The following is a 20,947-nucleotide window of genomic DNA, read 5'->3' as shown; positions in this document are numbered from 1 at the left end:
GGGCACTGCCCCCCAGCTATAGAACAATTTGTGAAGGAACCAACCTTGATTCCTCTTACTGATGACGGCGTCTTCCTGGACAGCACCAACGCCGAATGCAAGAACAAGTTGTGACTGTACTCGAACAAAATGAGCAACCATGTTTAATTAGTTAGCCACTCTAGTAAATACTCCCTCCGTCCGGAAATATTTGTCGGCGGAGGATGTATTTAGACGTATTTTAGTTCTAGATACATCCATTTTTATGCATTTTTCCGACAAGTATTTCCGGACGGAGGGAGTAACATTTTCATAGTTGATAGTTTTTAGCAATCCACACTCACGGCATGACTAGTGCTCCAAGGAGGGCGATGGCGTCGCCGGTGGCACCGTTCCCCTTGAGCTTGGGAATGAACAGCCCCTTGAGGACCTCCTTCGCCGGAGGCTTCACTATGCTCAGCTCTCCGAAGAAGCACGCCGCCATGACGAAAACCAGCATGGAGATCAGAAACTCGAGCTTGCGCACACCGTATCTTTGTAGGCCAAGGAGGAGGAGCGTGCTGGAGCCGGTGATGAGAACCCCGATCCACACAGGGATGCGGAACAAGAGGTAGAAAGCGAAGGCCGTCCCGATCACTACGCAAACAAACAAGTTAACCCATCGATTTCGTAAGAAACTTAGAATACGTGCATGTTATTATAGATTACTACTAGATTGTTGTTGCTATTTTCAACCGATGCCGTCATTCCACCGCAAAAAAACAAAAGTAAAAAAACTTGTTTTCGTCGTCGCTACATAGTCTTCTTAGCAAAAGTCAATAGAGCAGGTCAGTGACAAAGTAATTCATTTATGTAGACCAGTTCAGCATATTGACTCCACCATGTGCATACTTGCTATTAGTGTTGTTAGTGAGCGAGATATGGTTAATTAACATTCATATATGGTTAGCAAACGGTTGACTAAGGACAAGAAGATAGGGAGGAAAGAATGCCGTCCATGTGGGGTTAGCAACTGGACGGAACGTGGGGGCCGGGACACTTGGCCTTATATATGCTGTCGTGTGATTCCGGTAGCTAGCTATCAGTGAGCTTGATCATGACGACAGGGTCAAATATATATGTCACTGAGACGCCAACTTTGTGATGAGCATTATTGGCAGCATATTGATTTCCCCGCAAAAAAATAAAAGAAAAAGATGGCATGCTGATTCAAACCTTCGGGGATATCGGCGGCGATCACCGCCACCTCCGCAAGAAGCCAGAGGCAGATCATCACCGGCTTCGGATACTCGCTCTTGCATATCTCGGCGAGATGCTTTCCTGCACGCGGGCGATCGAGTTAGCTAGCGCAAGTGGCATTTTGTTTTGTATGTTGTGGTTGGCGTTGTGAACTTTTAATATACCTGTAACCACGCCAAGGTTAGCTGCTAGTGACTGTATGATCAGTGCGAAGACGAGGCCAATCAGAATCACCCAGAGGAGCTGCAAGCACACAATCGACAGGACAAAGCAAAAGACAGAAGTGCCAATTAGTCTCTCAACTCCTTTTGGTTTTGGGATGAGTTGGAAACGGTGAAAACTTTGAGATTTACTAGAAAGGGGGGGGGGGGGGGGGCATGGCCCCCTCTCATTGAAAGTGGAATCGCCTGGCAAAAGGTAGAATTAACTGCAAATGTGCACTACCTCATATCTGTGGTTGGCGCCGGCTTGCAGGTCCGTTTCCACTGCATCAACAATTTCATCACCATGAGAACCGTGACCCTGAGGTATGAACAATGATAAAAACCAGAGCTGGTTGCAAAAGAGAAAGAGGAGAAGGGCTCTCACAGTTGCCGGGATCCAGATAGGCCAGGGACACCATGAACCCGGGCCCAACATGGGAGAGGAATCGCTTCCATGCCGGCTCCTGTACAGCGCACATATCGTAAATTAACCGATCTCTCTAGCTAGAGCTAGACTCGCCATGAACATGAGCAAACGAGCTTCTTCTACATATGTGCAAGGAGAGCAAGACATAGCACTGTACCTTGACGAGCGTCTCATCACCGTCTTCAAACTTCTTGCCATCCTGCGCATCTTGCGCGGCGCTGGCCCGCCAGCTCCTCCCCCTCTCGCTGCCGGGCGCCTCCCTCTCGATCTCCATTGCCGCCGCCGAACTAGCTAGGCCGGCAGGGACCGGAGCACACTAGCTAGCTGCTGGCCGGCAAGGGTTGGAGAAGATGGGGGCAGTGAGGTGACCTCAGTTGCCACCCTCCGGTGGTGCTTAAATAGACCCAGGAACGATGCGTGTCCCTTTGCGTGAACGTACAAGTGATAGCGCCATTCCGCATCCGCTGCCCGACGGATCAAACAATGGGTGCCAGGGTAGTCTTACCACGTCTTCCTTTTTTCTGCTAGAGCTTGTGTGTGGAGGGTCACGGTCACTCAAGCCCCGGATGGCGCCTGCATCTAGTGTTTGTCTGCTCGGGGAAGCGGCTTGGATGATGGGCCAAGATTGGTGATGTCTTATTATTTTTTGCAAGGGATATGTTGTTTTTCTATTGGACTGTCTGGCTGCTCTGGAGCAGATAATTAATTGGCTGGAATATACTTACTCCGGAGATGGGTGGTTCTTTGTTTACCCAGAGGTAAAATTGTTAGTGGTTCATAGTATTTTACTGTCGCTCCTGAAATGTAGCGTGTCGTGTAGGAGCAGGTGCAGACTATAAGGGCAACCATTTGTTAATTAGGACGTGCCATCACAAAATACATGAATAATTAGAACGGCACGACTGGTTCTAACTTCCGAGGGGTGAGGGCCAGTTTGAGGGGGGAAAACTCAATAGTTGCAAATGCAAGCTCTTGTCCTGTGGGCGACGCAATGCTGCCTCTAGGAATTTAGGGCCCTGTTTTTTTTTATAAAAAAATTGTATGTTAAAGAATTCATATAACAGCAAATTATACCCTCACTTAATCATATAATTTAAATATGTATTAAATTGTACTCCCTCCGTCCCAAAATAAGTGTCTTAATTTTATAGTAACTTTAGTACAAAGTTGTACTAAGGTTGAGACATTTATTTTAGGACTGAGGGAGTATAATAATTGAAAATTTATTGAATATTAATGTTAAAAGAGTAAAAGTAGTGCTAAACAGATAAACTGACCTCATGTTCTAACAAAAGCATTACTTGTGAGACACCGAAAAGAAGTCGCCTCCCGGGTGGCACAAGGGAAACCCAGATCCATCGCCGTCGGCTCACCACCCACCCCGTCTCTCCCCTAGCTGTCGCTGAAGGATGCCGGTAGGCTAAGCCCGCATGGCGGACGGCGGGGTTCTCTATTTCAGGTCGTGTAGTTGTCGAATGGCGGAAACTTTTTCCGGCGGTCCGATGGTCAGGCAGCCTGCCGTGCTAGCTTTGCAACGGCTACACGACACCCAATGGAGGGTGTGGCCCAGTGACTGCGGTGGCTTCCCTTGTCGGCATGTTTCGTACCAATAATGACGGATCTGCTCGACGTGGCTCATCTACGGCCTCTCAGTGTTGACTTTGATTGTCTACCGGCTCGCCCAGACGAGGCCTGAGGTAAGGTCATGGTCTAATATGTCCCCCTCTCTGCCTTCAGATCTGTGACATGGGCTCCAAACAGTGCTAAGGAGGATTTTTTCCTTCGGTCAGCCTAGCAAAGAATGGTGATCGCTGCAGCACATTGATGTCATTGCGAGACCCGGGCATGCCAAAACAAGCGTGCCAAATCCAAAGGTCCTCTGATGCAATTGCTTCGAGAATGATGGTGGACGTCTTTACATGACCCTGATATTGCCCTTGTAGGGCTTTTGGGCATGCAGTTCTTTCATATCCAATGCATCATGTCAAGAGATCCGAGCAAACCTGGCCACCCTCTTGCTTTAGACATTGCCAAGATCCTCTCAGTGTCTGCAACAGTTGGTTCTCTCAGGTACTGAGGTCTAAACACCGAGACCACGGCAGTAGAAAATCTTACCATGGAATCTCCCCATGTGCTCTCAGACAACTGTAGGTATTTGTCCCACAAATCAGCGATCGTGCCATATGCAAGCATCTGCAGCGTGGCCATACACTTCTGGTAACCAAAGAACCCAATCCTTCTCACGGAATTCTTCTTCAAGATGAAGTAGTCATCAAAGAACTGGATGCCATGGTAGAGACGATTGAATACATTTTCTTGCATCCGAAAGCGGCTGAGAAAATTGTCAGCGAATAGAGCATCTGGGGCAAAGTACTCGTCCATCAGCGTCAAATGGTTGTGCACCCTGTTGCGTTGAACACTTGATGACCCTTGATCAATCCCTTGAAATTGGGAACATGGTCTTCCATATGCTCCGCGTCTACAAGGACTGTCTGCATCATCGTCATCTCATCCGTGTAGTCCTCCTAGTTGGACGAGTTGTCCAATGACTCAATGATATGTCCATTTTGCATCATGCTTTTATATCGATATTTATTGCATTATGGGTTGTTATTACACGTTATATCACAATACTTATGGTTGTTCTCTCTTATTTTACAAGGTTTACATGAAGAGGGAGAATGCCGGCAGCTGGGATTCTGGGCTGGAAAAGGGGCAAATATTGGAGACCTATTATGCATAGCTCCAAAAGTCTTGAAACTCCAGAAAGTCATTTTGGGAGTTAATAAAAAATATTCAGTGGAAGAAATACCTGAGGGGGACCACCCACCACCCACGAGGGTGGGGGCGAACCCTACCCCCCTAGGCGCGCCCCCCTGCCTCATGGGCCACCTAACAGCTCTCTGGTGCCCATCTTCTGCTATATGAAGTCTCTTACCCTGGAAAAAATCATAAGCAAGCTCACGGGACGAAACTCCGCCGCCACGAGGCGGAACCTTGGCGGAGCCAATCTAAGGCTCCGGCGGAGCTGTTCTGCCAGGGAAACTTCCCTCTGGGATGGGGAAACCATCACCATCGTCATCACCTACGATCCTCTCATCGGGAGGGGGTCAATCTCCATCAACATCTTCACCAGCACCATCTCCTCTCAAACCCTAGTTCATCTCTTGTATCCAATCTTTGTATCAAAACCTCAGATTGGTACCTGTGGGTTGCTAGTAGTGTTGATTACTCCTTGTACTTGATGCTAGTTGGTTTATTTGGTGGAAGATCATATGTTCAGATCCTTAATGCATATTAATACTCCTCTGATTATGAACATGAATATGCTTTGTGAGTAGTTACATTTGTTCTTAAGGACATGGGTGAAGTCTTGCTATAAGTAGTCATGTGAATTTGGTATTCGTTTGATATTTTGATGAGATGTATGTTGTCTCTCCTCTAGTGGTGTTATGTGAACGTCGACTACATGACATTTCACCATTGTTTGGGCCTAGAGGAAGGCATTGGGAAGTAATAAGTAGATGATGGGTTGCTAGAGTGACAGAAGCTTAAACCCTAGTTTATGCGTTGCTTCGTAAGGGGCTGATTTGGATCCACATGTTTCATGCTATGGTTAGGTTTACCTTAATACTTCTTTTGTAGTTGCGGATGCTTGCAATAGGGGTTAATCATAAGTGGGATGCTTGTCCAATAAAGGGCAGTACCCAAGCACCGGTCCACCCACATATAAAATTATCAAAGTAACGAACGTGAATCATATGAGAGTGATGAAAACTAGCTTGACGATAATTCCTGTGTGTCCTCGGGAGCGCTTTTCTCATTATAAGAACTTGTCCAGGCTTGTCCTTTCTACAAAAAGGATCGGGCCACCTTGTTGCACCTTATTTATTTTCATTGCTTGTTACCCGTTACAAATTATCTTATCACAAAACTATTTGTTACCTACAATTTCAGTGCTTGCAGAGAATACCTTACTGAAAACCGCTTGTCATTTCCTTCTGCTCCTTGTTGGGTTCGACACTCTTACTTATCGAAAGGACTAGATAGATCCCCTACACTTGTGGGTCATCAAGACTCTTTTCTGGCGCCGTTGCCGGGGAGTGAAGCGCCATGTAAGTGGAACTTGGTAAGGAAACATTTATATAGTGTGCTGAAATTTACTATCACTTGTTACTATGGAAACTAATCCTTTGAGGGGCTTGTTCGGGGTATCTTCACCCCGACCAGTAGATCAAAGAGTTGCTCCTCAACCTACTGAACCTACTGAAAATGTTTACTTTGAAATTCCTTTGGGTATGGTAGAGAAACTGCTAGTTAATCCCTTTGCAGGAGACGAAACATTGCATCCCGATTTACACCTTATCTATGTGGATGAAGTTTGTGGATTATTTAAGCTTGTAGGTATGCCCGATGATGTTATTAAGAAGAAGGTTTTCCCTTTATCTTTGAAGGGAGACGCATTGACATGGTATAGGCTATGTGATGATATGGGATCCTGGGACTATAAACGATTGAAATTGGAATTTCATCAGAAGTTTTATCCTATGCATCTTGTTCATCGTGATCGTAATTATATATATAATTTTTGGACTCGCGGAGGAGAAAGCATCACTCAAGCTTGGGGGAGGCTTAAGTCAATGTTATATTCATGCCCCAATCATGAGCTCTCAATAGAAATGATTATTCAGAACTTTTATGCTCGGCTTTCTCTCAACAATCGCACCATGCTTGATACTTCTTGTGCTGGGTCTTTTATGATGAAGACTATTGAATTCAAATGAGATTTATTGGAAAGAATTAAACGCAACCCTGAAGATTGGGATTCCATAGATGGTAAGGAGTCAGGTATGACACCTAAGTTTGATTGTGTTAACTCTTTTATGGATACCGATGCTTTTCGTGGATTTAGCACTAAATATGGACTTGACTCTGAGATAGTAGCTTCTTTCTATGAATCGTTTGCTACTCATGTTGATCTCCCTAAGGAGAAGTGGTTTAAATATAATCCTCCCATTGAAGTAAAAGTAATTGCACTTGTTACAGTTGAAGAAAAGACTATCACTTATAATGATCCTATTGTTCCTACTACTTATATTGAGAAACCACCTTTCCCTGTTAGGATAAAGGATCATGCTAAAGCTTCAATTGTGGTTCGTAAGAGTAATACTAGAACATATACACCTCCTGAGCAAATTAAAGTTGAACCTAGTATTGCTATGGTTAAAGATCTCTTGGCTGATAATATTGATGGGCATGTTATTTATTTCTGTGATGCAGCTGCTAGAATTGCTAGACCCGATGCTAAGAAACATAGACCCATTGTAAGCATGCCTGTTATTTCTGTTAAAATAGGAGATCATTGTTATCATGGCTTATGTGATATGGGTGCTAGTGCTAGTGCAATACCTCATTCTTCATATGAAGAAATTATGCATGACATTGCACCTGCTGAGATAGAAGATATTGATGTTACAATTAAGATTGCCAATAGGGATACTATTTCACCAATTGGGATTGTTAGAGATGTTGAAGTCTTGTGTGGGAAAGTTAAATATCCTGCTGATTTTCTTGTTCTTGGTTCCCCACAAGACGACTTTTGTCCCATCATATTTGGTAGGCCCTTCTTGAACACTGTTAATGCTAAGATAGATTGTGAAAAGGATGTTGTTACTATTGGGTTAGGGGATATGTCTCATGAGTTTAATTTTGCTAAATTTTGTAGGCAACCCCATCATAAAGAATTGCCTAGTAAGGATGAAATTATTGGTCTTGCTTCTATTGCCGTGCCTCCTACTGACCCCTTAGAACAATATTTGCTAGACCATGGAAATGATATGTATATGAATGAAAGAAGGGAAATAGATGAGGTATTCTTTAAACAGGGTCCTATTTTGAAACATAACTTGCATGTTGAAATCCTAGGGGATCCTTCACCACCCAAGGGTGATCCCGTGTTCGAGCTTAAACCATTACCTGATACTCTTATATGCTTATCTTGATGAAAAGAATATATATCCTGTTATTATTAGTGCTAACCTTTCAGAGCAGTAAGAGGAAAGATTATTGAAACCTCTGAAGAAGCATTGTGCTGCTATTGGATATACTCTTGATGATCTTAAGGGCATTACTCCACATTATGCGAACACAAAATAAAATTGGAGGAAGACGCCAAACCAGTTATTGATCACCAACGACGATTAAATCCTAGGATGAAAGAAGTGGTAAGAAAGGAAATACTAAAACTCCTTGAGGCAGGTATAATTTATCCCGTTGTTGATAGTCAGTGGGTAAGTCCTGTCCATTATGTCCATAAGAAGGGAGGTATTACTTTCGTTCCTAATGATAAAGATGAATTGACCCGCAAAGAATTATTACATGTTATAGGATGGTAATTGATTTTTGTAAATTAAATAAAGATACTAAAAAAGATCATTACCATTTACCTTTTATTGATCAAATGCTAGGAAGATTATCCAAACATACACATTTTTGCTTTCTAGATGGTTACTCTGGTTTCTCTCAAATACTTGTGTCAGCAGAGGATCAAGAAAAGACCACTTTTACTTGCCCTTTCGGTACTTTTGCTTATAGACGTATGCCTTTTGGTTTATGTAATGCACCTGCTACCTTTCAAAGATGCATGATGGCTATATTCTCTGACTTTTGTGAAAAGATTTGTGAGGTATTCATGGATGATTTCTCCGTGTATGGATCCTCTTTTGATGATTGCTTGAGCAATCTTGATCGAGTTTTGCAGTGATGTGAAGATACTAGTCTTGTCTTGAATTGGGAGAAGTGCCACTTTATGGTTAATGAAGGCATTGTCTTGGGGAATAAAATTTCTGAAAGAGGTATTGAAGTTGATAGAGCTAAGGTTGATGCTATTGAAAAGATGCCATGTCCCAAGGACATTAAAGGTATAAGAAGTTTCCTTGGTCATGCCAGTTTTTATAGGAGGTTCATTAAGGACTTTTCTAAAATTGCTAGGCCTCTGACTAATCTATTACAAAAAGATATTCCTTTTGTTTTTGATGATGATTGTGTAGAAGCATTTGAAATACTTAAGAAAGCTTTGATTTCTGCACCTATTGTTCAGCCACCTGATTGGAATTTACCCTTTGAAATTATGTGTGATGCTAGCGATTATACTGTAGGTGTTGTTCTAGGACAAAGAGTTGATAAGAAACTAAATGTTATTCAATATGCTACTAAAACTCTAGACGGTGCTCAGAGAAATTATGCTACTACTGAAAAAGAATTCTTAGCAGTTGTATTTGCTTGTGATAAGTTCAGACCTTATATTGTTGATTCTAAAGTAACTGTTCACACTGATCATGCTGCTATTAAATATCTTATGGAAAAAAGATGCTAAACCTAGACTTATTAGATGGGTTCTCTTGCTACAAGAATTTGATCTGCATATTATTGATAGAAAGGGAGCTAAGAACCCCGTTGCATACAACTTGTCTAGGTTAGAGAATGTTCTTGATGACCCACTACCTATTAATGATAGCTTTCCTGATGAACAATTAGCTGTCATAAATGCTTCTCGTATTGCTCCATGGTATGTTGATTATGCTAATTACATTGTTGCTAAATTAATACAACCTAGTTTCACATACCAGCAAAAGAAAAAGTTCTTTTGTGATTTAAGACATTACTTCTGGGATGACCCACACCTTTATAAAGAAGGAGTAGATGGTGTTATTAGATGTTGTGTACCTGAGCATGAACAGGAACAGATACTACGCAAGTGTCACTCCGAGGCATATGGAGGACACCACGCTGGAGATAGAACTGCACATAAGGTATTGCAATCTGGTTTTTATTGGCCTACTCTCTTCAAAGATGCACGTAAGTTTGTCTTGTCTTGTGATGAATGTCAAAGTATTGGTAATATTAGTAGACGTCAAGAAATGCCTATGAATTATTCTCTTGTTATTGAACCATTTGATGTTTGGGACTTTGATTATATGGGACCGTTTCCTGCCTCTAATGGTTATACACATATTTTAGTTGCTGTTGATTACGTTACTAAGTGAATAGAAGCTATTCCAACTAGTAGTGTTGATCATAAAACTTCTATTAAGAGGCTTAAAGAAGTTATTTTTCTGAGGTTTGGAGTCCCTAGATACTTAATGACTGATGATGGTTCACATTTTATTCATGGTGCTTTTCGTAAAATGCTTGCTAAGTATGACGTTAATCATAGAATTGCATCTCCATATCACCCACAGTCTAGTGGTCAAGTAGAATTGAGTAAGAGAGAGCTTAAATTAATTTTGCAAAAGACTGTTAATAGATCTAGAAAGAATTGGTCCAAGAAACTTGATGATGCATTATGGGCTTATAGAACTGCATATAAGAATCCTATGGGTATGTCTCCGTATAAAATGGTTTATGGAAAAGCATGTCACTTACCTATCGAACTTGAACATAAGGCATATTGGGCCATTAAAGAGCTCAATTATGATTTCAAACTTGCCGGTGAGAAGTGGTTATTTGACATTAGCTCACTTGATGAATGGAGAACCCAAGCCTATGAGAATGCCAAACTGTTTAAAGAAAAAGTTAAGAGATGGCATGACAAAAGGATACAAAAGCATGAGTTTAATGTAGGTGATTATGTTTTGCTATTCAACTCTCGTTTAAGATTTTTTTCAGGAAAACTTCTCTCTAAATGGGAAGGCCCTTACGTTATCGAGGAGGTCTATCATTCTGGTGCCATAAAAACCAACAACTTCGAAGGCACAAATCCGAAGGTGGTGAATGGTCAAAGAATCAAACATTATATCTTAGGTAGTCCTATAAATGTTGAAAGTAATATTATTGAAACCGTAACCCCGGAGGAATACATAAGAGACACTTTCCAGAATGTTAAAGACTCCGAAAATGAATAGGTATGTGGTACGGTAAGTAAACCAACTCCAAAACAGTTCTAATAGCAATTTTTCTCCGTTTTGGAATATTTAAGAAAATAAGAAAATAAGAAGTAGTCCGGGAAGGACACGAGGCATCCACGAGGGTGGAGGGCGCGCCCTGATGTCTACTACACAACCTTCTTCTTGTAGACGTTGTTGGGCCGGCAAGTACACAGGTTTGTAGGACAGTAACAAATTTCCCTCAAGTGGATGACCTAAGGTTTATCAATCCGTAGGAGGCATAGGATGAAGATGGTCTCTCTCAAACAACCCTGCAACCAAATAACAAAGAGTCTCTTGTGTCCCCAACACACCCAATACAATGGCAAATTGTATAGGTGCACTAGTTCGGCGAAGAGATGGTGATACAAGTGCAAAATAGATGGTAGATAAAGGTTTTTGTAATCTGAAATAATAAAAACAGCAAGGTATCTAATGATAAAAGTGAGCGTAAATGGTATTGCAATGATAGGAAACAAGGCCTAGGGTTCATACTTTCACTAGTGCAAGTTCTCTCAACAATAATAACATAGATAGATCATATAACAATCCCTCAACATGCAACAAAGAGTCACTCCAAAGCCACTAATAGCGGAGAACAAACGTCGAGATTATGGTAGGGTACGAAACCACCTCAAAGTTATTCTTTCGGATCGATCTATAAAAGAGTTCGTACTAGAATAACACCTTAAGACACAAATCAACCAAAACCCTAATGTCACCTACATACTCCATTGTCACCTCAAGTATCCATGGGCATGATTATACGATATGCATCACACAATCTCAGATTCATCTATTCAACCAACACAAAGTACTTCAAAGAGTGCCCCAAAGTTTCTACCGGAGAGTCAAGAACGTGTGTCAACCCCTATGCATAGGTTCATGGGCGGAACCCGCAAGTTGGTCACCAAAACATACATCAAGAGGCACATGATATCCCATTGGCACCACAGATAAGCACGGCAAGGCATACATCAAGTGTTCTCATAAAAGACTCAATCCGATAAGATAACTTCAAAGGGGAAAACTCAATTCATCATAAGAGAGTAGAGGGGGAGAAACATCATAAGATCCAACTATAATAGCAAAGCTCGGGATACATCAAGATCATGCCATAGAAGGAACACGAGAGAGAGAGAGAGATCAAACACATAGCTACTGGTACATACCCTCAGCCTCGAGGGTGAACTACTCCCTCCTCATCATGGATAGCGCCGGGATCATGAAGATGGCCACCGGTGAAGGATCCCCCCTCCGGCATGGTGCCAGGAAGGGCTCCCGAGAGCTTTTTGGTGGCTACAGAGGCTTGCAGCGGCGGAACTCCCGATCTATCTTGATATTCGATGGTTTTAGGGTACGTAGGCATATATAGGCGAAAGAAGTCGGTCGGGGGGTGCTCGAGGGGCCCACGAGATAGGGGGCGCGCCCAACAGGGGGGCACCCTCCTATCTCGTGGAGTCCTCGAGTATCTTCTGACTTGAACTCCACGTCTCCAGGATGAAATTGTTCCAAAAAATCACGTTGCCGAAGGTTTCGTTCCGTTTGGACTCCGTTTGATATTCCTTTTCTTCGAAATACTGAAATAGGCAATAAAACAACAATATGGGCTGGGCTTCCGGTTAATAGGTTAGTCCCAAAAGTAATATAGAAGTGTATAATAAAGCCCATAATCATTCAAAATAGGTAATACAATAGCATGGAACAATCAAAAATTATAGATACCTTGGAGACGTATCAAGCATCCCCAAGCTTAATTCCTGCTCGTCCTCGAGTAGGTAAATGATAAAAACAGAATTTTTGATGTGGAATGCTACCTAGCATGATTCTCAAAGTAATTTCATTTTATTGTGGCATGAATGTTCAGATCCAAATGATTCAAAATGAAAGTTCATATTGATAAAAGAAATAGTAACACTTCAAGCATACTAATCAAAGTAATCATGTCTTCTCAAAATAACATGGCCAAAGAAAGTTATACCTACAAAATCATATAGTCTGGCTGTTGTTCTATCTTCATCACACAAAGTATTTAATCATGCACAACCCCGATGACAAGCCAAGCAATTGTTTCATACTTTAATAATCTCAAACTCTTTCAACCTTCAGGCAATACATGAGCGTGAGCCATGGACATAGCACTATATGTGGAGTAGAATGGTGGTTGTGGAGAAGACAAAAAGGAGAAGATAGTCTCACATCAACTAGGCTTATCAACGGGCTATGGAGATGCCCATTAATAGATATCTATGTGAGTGAGTAGGGATTGCCATGCAACGGATGCACTAGAGCTATAAATATATGAAAGCTCAACAAAAGAAAACTAGTGTGTGTGCATCCAACTTGCTTGCTCACGAAGACCTAGGGCATTTTGAGGAAGCCCATCATTGGAATATACAAGCCAACTTCTATAATGAAGAATTCCCACTAGTATATGAAAGTGACAACATATGAGACTCTCTATCATGAAGATCATGGTGCTATTTTGAAGCACAAGTGTGGAAAAAGAGATAGTAGCATTGTCCTTTCTCTCTTTTTCTCTCATTTTAATTTTTTTTCTCTTTTTTTTCTTTCTCTTTTTTTTCTTTGGCCTCCTTTTTTTGGCCTTTCTCTTTTCTTCTTCTTCCCTCTTTTTTTTCTTTTTGTAAAGTCAGAAGTCTCATCCCGACTTGTGGGGGAATCATAGTCTTCATCATCCATTCCTCACTAGGACAATGCTCGAATAATGAAGATCATCACACTTTTATGGATTTACAACTCAAAGATAGAACAAGATATGACTCTATATGAATGCCTCCAGAGATGTACCGGGATATGCAATGAATCAAGAGCGACATGTATGAAAATTATGAAGGTGGCCTTGCCACAAATACAATGTCAACTACATGATCATGCAAAAAGCAATATGACAAAAGTAATGCGTGTCATATGAACGGAACGGTGGAAAGTTGCATGGCAATATATCTCGGAATGGCTATGGAAATGCCATAATAGGTAGGTATGGTGGCTGTTTTGAGGAAGGTATATGGTGGGTGTATGGTACCGGTGAAAGTTGTGCGGCACAAGAGAGGCTAGCAATGGTGGAAGGGTGAGGTGCGTATAATCCACAGACTCAACATTAGTCAAAAGAACTCATATACTTGTTGCAAAAATTTAGAAGTCATCAAAAACCAAATCACTACGCGCATGCTCCTAGGGGGGTAGATTGGTAGGAAAAGACCATCGCTCGTCCCCGACCGCCACTCATAAGGAAGACAATCAATAAATAAAATTGTGCTCCAACTTCATAACAAAGCGGTTCACCATATGTGCATGCTACGGGAATCACAAACTTCAACACAAGCATTCTTTAAATTCATAATCACCCAACTAGCATGACTTTAATATCACTACCTCCTTATCTCAAAACAATTATCAAGTATCAAATTGATCATAGCATCCAATTCACTTTCTATGAAAGTTTTCGTTCAAATTACCATGCTGTTTAAGACTCTCAAAGTAATATAAGTGAAGCATGATAGACTAGCAATTTCTTCAAAATATAACCACCGCCGTGCTCTAAAAGATATAAGTGAAGCACTAGAGCATACGACAAAGTACTTCGAAAGATATAAGTGAAGTTCAAAGAGTAGCTAAATAATTATGCAACTATGCAAAGACTCTCTCTCATTAACGAATTTCAGATCTTGGTATCTTATTCAAACAGCAAGCAAAACAAAATAAAATGACATTTCAAGGATAGCACAACTCATGTGAAGAAGCAAAAACTTAGGCTCAACCGATACTAACCGATAGTTGTTGAAGAGGAAAGGTGGGATGCCTACCGGGGCATCCCCAAGCTTAGATGCTTGAGACTTCTTGAAATATTATCTTGGGGTGCCTTGGGCATCCCCAAGCTTGAGCTTTTGTGTCTCCTTAATTCCTCTCATATCATGGTTTCTCTTTTTATCAAAAAGCTTCATTCACAACAAACTCAACAAGAACTCGTGAGATAGGTTAGTATAAACCAATGCAAAACCTTGTCATCTTCTACTGTAACAAATCACTAAAATTATTATTCAACATTGAATACTAAATGTCTCTGCATATTTAATACTCCTATCCTCAAATAGAATCATTAAACAAGCAAACATATGCAAACAATGCAAACATAACAGCAATCTGCCAAAATAGTACAGTCTGTAAAGAATGCAAGAGTATCAATACTTCCCTGACTCCAAAATTATGAACTAAAATTCCCACTGTAATAAATTTATCAGAGCTTAATATGCAAAAATATTCAACGTTATACCATTCTCTGACTTTTCTAGGGAATTTTTGCAACAGCGGTAAACTTTCTGTTTTCAAACAGCAACATGTATACTAGCAAAATAAGCATGGCAAAGGCTATCCTTGACTTTTTTATTGAAACTAAATATGCAAAACATTAATCTAACTAACATCAAGAAAAAACTAACAAAAGAAAATGACGCTCCAAGCAAAACACATATCATGTGGTGAATAAAAATATAGCTCCAAGTAAAGTTACCGATGAACTAAGACGAAAGAGGGGATGCCTTCCGGGGCATCCCCAAGCTTAGGCTCCTGGTTGTCCTTGAATATTACCTTGGGGTGCCTTGGGCATCCCCAAGCTTAGGCTCCTGCCACTCCTTATTCCATAGTCCATCGAATCTTTACCCAAAACTTGAAAACTTCAACCACACAAAACTCAACACAAAACTCGTAAGCTCCGTTAGTATAAGAAAATAAAACCACCACTTAGGTATTGTAATGAACTCATTATAAATTCATATTGGTGTAAAACCTACTGTATTCTAACTTATCTATGGTTCATACCCTCCGATACTACTCATAGATGCATCAAAATAAGCAAACAACACATAGAAAACAGAATCTGTCAAAAACAGAACAGTCTGTAGTAATCTGTATCAAACGTATACTTATGGAACCACAAAAATTATGAAATAAATTTCTGGACCTGAGTAATTTGTCTATTAATCATCTGCAAAAAGAATCAACCTAAAAGCACTCTCCAGTAAAAATGGCAGCTATTCTCGTGAGCGCTAAAGTTTCTGTTTTTTACAGCAAGATCACATAAACTTCACCCAAGTCTTCCCAAAGGTTCTACTTGGCACTTTATTGAAACAAAAGCTACAAAACATGATTACTACAGTAGCATAATCATGTGGACACACTAAAACAGTAAGGATAAATATTGGGTTGTCTCCCAACAAGCGCTTTTCTTTAATGCCTTTTAGCTAGGCATGATGATGACAATGATGCTCACATAAAAGATAAGAATTGAAACATAAAGGGAGCATCATGAAGCATATGACTAGCACATTTAAGTCTAACCCACTTCCTATGCATAGGGGTTTTGTGAGCAATCAACTTATGGGAACAATAATCAACTAGCATAGGAAGGTAAAACAAGCATAGCTTCAAAAAATTTAACACATAGAGAGGAAACTTGACATTATTGCAATTCCTACAAGCATATATTCCTCCCTCATAATAGTTTTCAGTAGCATCATGAATGAATTCAACAATTTAACCAGCACATAAAGTATTATTTTCATGATCTACAAGCATAGAAAATTTACTATTCTCCACATAAGCAAAATTCTTCTCATCAATGGTAGTGGGAGCAAACTCAACAAAATAACTATCATGTGGGGAATAATCCAATTGAAAACTAAAATCATGATGACAAGTTTAATGGTTATCATTATTCTTAATAGCATACAAGTCATCACAATAATCATCATAGATAGCAACTTTGTTCTCATAATCAATTGGAACCTCTTCCGAAATAGTGGAATCATCACTAAATAAAGTTGACACTCTTACAAATCCACTTTCATATTCATCACAATAAGATTCAATATCCTCCAAAATAGTGGGATCACTAATTCCTAAAGTTGACACTCTTCCAAACCCACTTTCATCAATATAATCATCATAAATAGGAGTCATGCTTTCATCATAATAAATATTCTCATCAAAACTTGAGGGACAAAAAATATCATATTCATCAAACATAGCATCCCCAAGCTTGTGGCTTTGCATATCATTAGCATCATGGATATTCAATGAATTCATACTAACAACATTGCAATCATGCTCTTCATACAAAGATATAGTACCAAACATTCTAATGCATTCTTCTTCTAGCACTTGAGCATAATTTTCCTTTCCATCAAACTCACGAAAGATATTAAAAAGATGAAGCGTATGAGACAAACTTAACTCCATTTTTTGATAGTTTTATTTTATATACTAAACTAGTGATAAAACAAGAAACAAAAAGATTCGATTGCAAGATCTAAAGATATACCTTCAAGCGCTAACCTCCCCGACAACGGCGCCAGAAAAGAGCTTTATGTCTACTACACAACCTTCTTCTTGTAGACGTTGTTGGGACTGCAAGTGCACAGGTTTGTAGGACAGTAGCAAATTTCCCTCAAGTGAATGACCTAAGGTTTATCAATCCGTAGGAGGCGTAGGATGAAGATGGTCTCTCTCAAACAACCCTGCGACCAAATAACAAAGAGTCTCTTGTGTCCCCAACACACCCAATACAATGGCAAATTGTATAGGTGCACTAGTTCGGCGAAGAGATGGTGATACAAGTGCAAAATAGATGGTAGATAAAGGTTTTTGTAATCTGAAATAATAAAAACAGCAAGGTATCTAATGATAAAAGTGAGCGTAAATGGTATTGCAATGATAGGAAACAAGGCCTAGGGTTCATACTTTCACTAGTGCAAGTTCTCTCAACAATAATAACATAGATAGATCATATAACAATCCCTCAACATGCAACAAAGAGTCACTCCAAAGCCACTAATAGCGGAGAACAAACATAGAGATTATGAGGGTACGAAACCACCTCAAAGTTATTCTTTCGGATCGATCTATAAAAGAGTTCGTACTAGAATAACACCTTAAGACACAAATCAACCAAAACCCTAATGTCACCTAGATACTCCATTGTCACCTCAACTACCCGTGGGCATGATTATACGATATGCATCACACAATCTCATATTCATCTATTCAACCAACACAAAGTACTTCAAAGAGTGCCCCAAAGTTTCTACCGGAGAGTCAAGAACGCGTGCCAACCCCTATGCATAGGTTCATGGGCGGAACCCGCAAGTTGGTCACCAAAACATACATCAAGAGGCACATGATATCCCATTGTCACCACAGATAAGCACGGCAAGGCATACATCAAGTGTTCTCATAAAAGACTCAATCCGATAAGATAACTTCAAAGGGGAAAACTCAATTCATCACAAGAGAGTAGAGGGGGAGAAACATCATAAGATCCAACTATAATAGCAAAGCTCGGGATACATCAAGATCGTGCCATAGAGGGAACACGAGAGAGAACACGAGAGAGAGAGATCAAACACATAGCTACTGGTACATACCCTCAGCCCCGAGGGTGAACTACTCCCTCCTCGTCATGGATAGCGCCGGGATGATGAAGATGGCCACCGGTGAAGGATCCCCCCTCCGGCAGGGTGCCTGGAAGGGCTCCCGAGAGCTTTTTGGTGGCTACAGAGGCTTGCAGCGGCGGAACTCCCGATCTATCTTGATATTCTATGGTTTTAGGGTACATAGGCATATATAGGCGAAAGAAGTCGGTCGGGGGGTGCTCGAGGGGCCCACGAGACAGGGGGCGCACCCTACAGGGGGGGCGCCCTCCTATCTCGTGGAGTCCTCGAGTATCTTCTGACTTGAACTCCACGTCTTCAGGATGATATTCTTCCAAAAAATCACGTTGTCGAAGGTTTCGTTCCGTTTGGACTCCGTTTGATATTCCTTTTCTTTGAAATACTGAAATAGGCAATAAAACAGCAATATGGCTGGGCCTCCGGTTAATAGGTTAGTCCCAAAAGTAATATAAAAGTGTATAATAAAGCCCATAATCATTCAAAACAGGTAATATAATAGCATGGAACAATCAAAAATTATAGATACGTTGGAGACGTATCACGCCCTACCCCCTGGGCGCACCCCTTGCCTCGTGGGCACCTCGTGTGCCCTCCTGATTCCGTTTTCTTGCACGATACTTCTTTCGGTCGGTAAAAATTCATTATATAATCTCCCGAAGGTTTTGACCAGCGTATCATGCAAAAATCTTTTGTCTTTGTTTCGAGCTGTTTTCTGTCAGATTTGTCAAGGCCATGCATCATGACGTCACCCTCCTCCAACAATGAAGACAAGGATGCTTGGCTATTGAAGATAGAGCTGAAGAGAGAAGAACCTAGGGAGATCAACAAGGATGATGGGATCAAGAAGGTCATGGAGGATCAAACTCCTGCGGCAGAAGAAGAAAACATCCTTCAACCTCTTCCTAACCTCTTTACCCCAACTGAGATTGAAGCTTCAAAATGATTGAGTTAGCTCGCATACAAAACAAGTATCTCACACAGGAAAATATTTTGTTGAAGGATCATATCGTCGCACTCAAGGGCATTATCCGCAAATTGGAAGAGCTCCTACGCTCAATGTGCGACTATCCATCATCATCACCACCTTCTTCACCAACAAAGGAGACATAATCACATGGGTATGGGCACTCCCCTTGGCAGCTGCCAAGCTTGGGGGAGGTGCCCCGGTATCATATCACCATCACACTCCTATCTTTACCGTTTTACTTAGTTCAATCCTTTTGGTAATATCTTGATCTAGTAGAATAAAGCTTTTGGTATGAATTAGTTTTGAGTTTTGCTTTGTGATCCCTCTATGTAATCGAGTCCGTGAGCTATATATAATAAAGATTAGTGTTGAGTCAAGGGCTTTGCTATCTTGCTATGATCTTAAGTGCATAAAAGAATAAAAGAAATAAAAGAGATCATATTGATCTTATGGATAGTAATGACTTCACATATAAAGAATGTGATGATTAAAAGTTGTCGAGAGTTGGCAAACATAGTTTTGGCCATCGTTGCAATTAATAGGAAGTAATAAAGAAAGAGAGGCTCTCACATATAAATATACTATCTTGGACATCTTTTATGATTGTGAGCACTCATTAAAGTATGACATGCTAAAGAGTTGATGTTGAACAAGGAAGACAACGTAATGGGTTATGTTTTCTCACATCTCAGTTAAAGTATATTGTAATGGATCATCCAATATGTTGAGCTTGCCTTTCCCCCTCATGCTAGCCAAATTCCTTGTACTAAGTAGAGATACTACTTGTGCTTCCAAATATCCTTAAACCCAGTTTTGCATGAGAGTCCGCCATGTCTACTTATGGATTGAGTAAGATCCTTCAAGTAAGTTGTCATGTTGCATGCAATAAAAATTGCTCTCTAAATATGTATGACTTATTAGTGTGGAGAAAATAAGCTTTATATGATCTTGTGATATGGAAGTAATAAAAGCGACGGACTGCATAATAAAGGTTCATATCACAAGTGGCAATATAAAGTGACGTTCTTTTGCATTAAGATTTCGTGCATCCAACCATAAAAGCACATGACAACCTCTGCTTCCCTCTGCGAAGGGCCTATCTTTTACTTTATGTCTTATACCTTATGCAAGAGTCAAGGTGATCTTCATCTTTCCCTTTTACATTTTATCCTTTGGCAAGCACCTCGTGTTGGAAAGATCCTGATATATATATCCAATTGGATGTAAGTTAGCATGAACTATTATTGTTGACATTACCCTTGAGGTAAAAGGTTGGGAGGCAACACTATAAGCCCCTATCTTTCTCTGTGTCCGATTAAAACTCCATAACCATAAGTATTGCGTGAGTGTTTGCAATTGTGAAAGACTAAATGATAGTTGAGTATGTGGACTTGTTGAAAAGCTCTTATATTGACTCTCTCCGATATTATGATAAATCGCAATTGCTTCAATGACCGAGATTATAGTTTGTTAGTTCTCAATGAAATTTCTGAATCATACTTGACATTGTGAATAGATTGGTACTTGAGCATAAGAAATCATATGACACACACACACACACACACACACACACACACACACACACACACACACATATATATATATATATATATATATATATATATATATATATATATATATATATATATATGTTGCTGTTATAAGAATGATCATGATGCCCTCATGTCCGTATTTTATTTTTATTGACACCTCTATCTCTAAACATGTGGACATATTTTTCG

At 40.5% G+C, this 20,947-nt stretch overlaps 1 protein-coding gene across 1 annotated transcript in view; it reads right to left on the bottom strand.

Annotated features, from left to right (window-relative positions):
- LOC119291682 (metal transporter Nramp5-like) overlaps nt 1-2,321 on the bottom strand; it is a 4,828-nt gene extending 2,507 nt beyond the window's left edge. Inside the window, exons 1-7 of the mRNA XM_037570490.1 lie at nt 2,006-2,321; nt 1,807-1,885; nt 1,663-1,703; nt 1,383-1,461; nt 1,195-1,299; nt 324-615; nt 45-114 (exon numbers count right to left, since the gene is read on the bottom strand). Of these exons, the coding sequence (XP_037426387.1) occupies nt 45-114; nt 324-615; nt 1,195-1,299; nt 1,383-1,461; nt 1,663-1,703; nt 1,807-1,885; nt 2,006-2,122 (783 nt within the window). The 5' untranslated portion in view covers nt 2,123-2,321. The remainder of the gene's footprint in view (nt 1-44; nt 115-323; nt 616-1,194; nt 1,300-1,382; nt 1,462-1,662; nt 1,704-1,806; nt 1,886-2,005) is intronic.
- Between the last annotated feature and the right edge of the window lie 18,626 nt (nt 2,322-20,947).

This window comes from Triticum dicoccoides, chromosome 4B, assembly GCF_002162155.2.
Source record: "Triticum dicoccoides isolate Atlit2015 ecotype Zavitan chromosome 4B, WEW_v2.0, whole genome shotgun sequence".
In the NCBI taxonomy this organism is placed as follows: domain Eukaryota; kingdom Viridiplantae; phylum Streptophyta; class Magnoliopsida; order Poales; family Poaceae; genus Triticum; species Triticum dicoccoides.
This window is presented reverse-complemented; position numbering and strand designations above follow the sequence as displayed.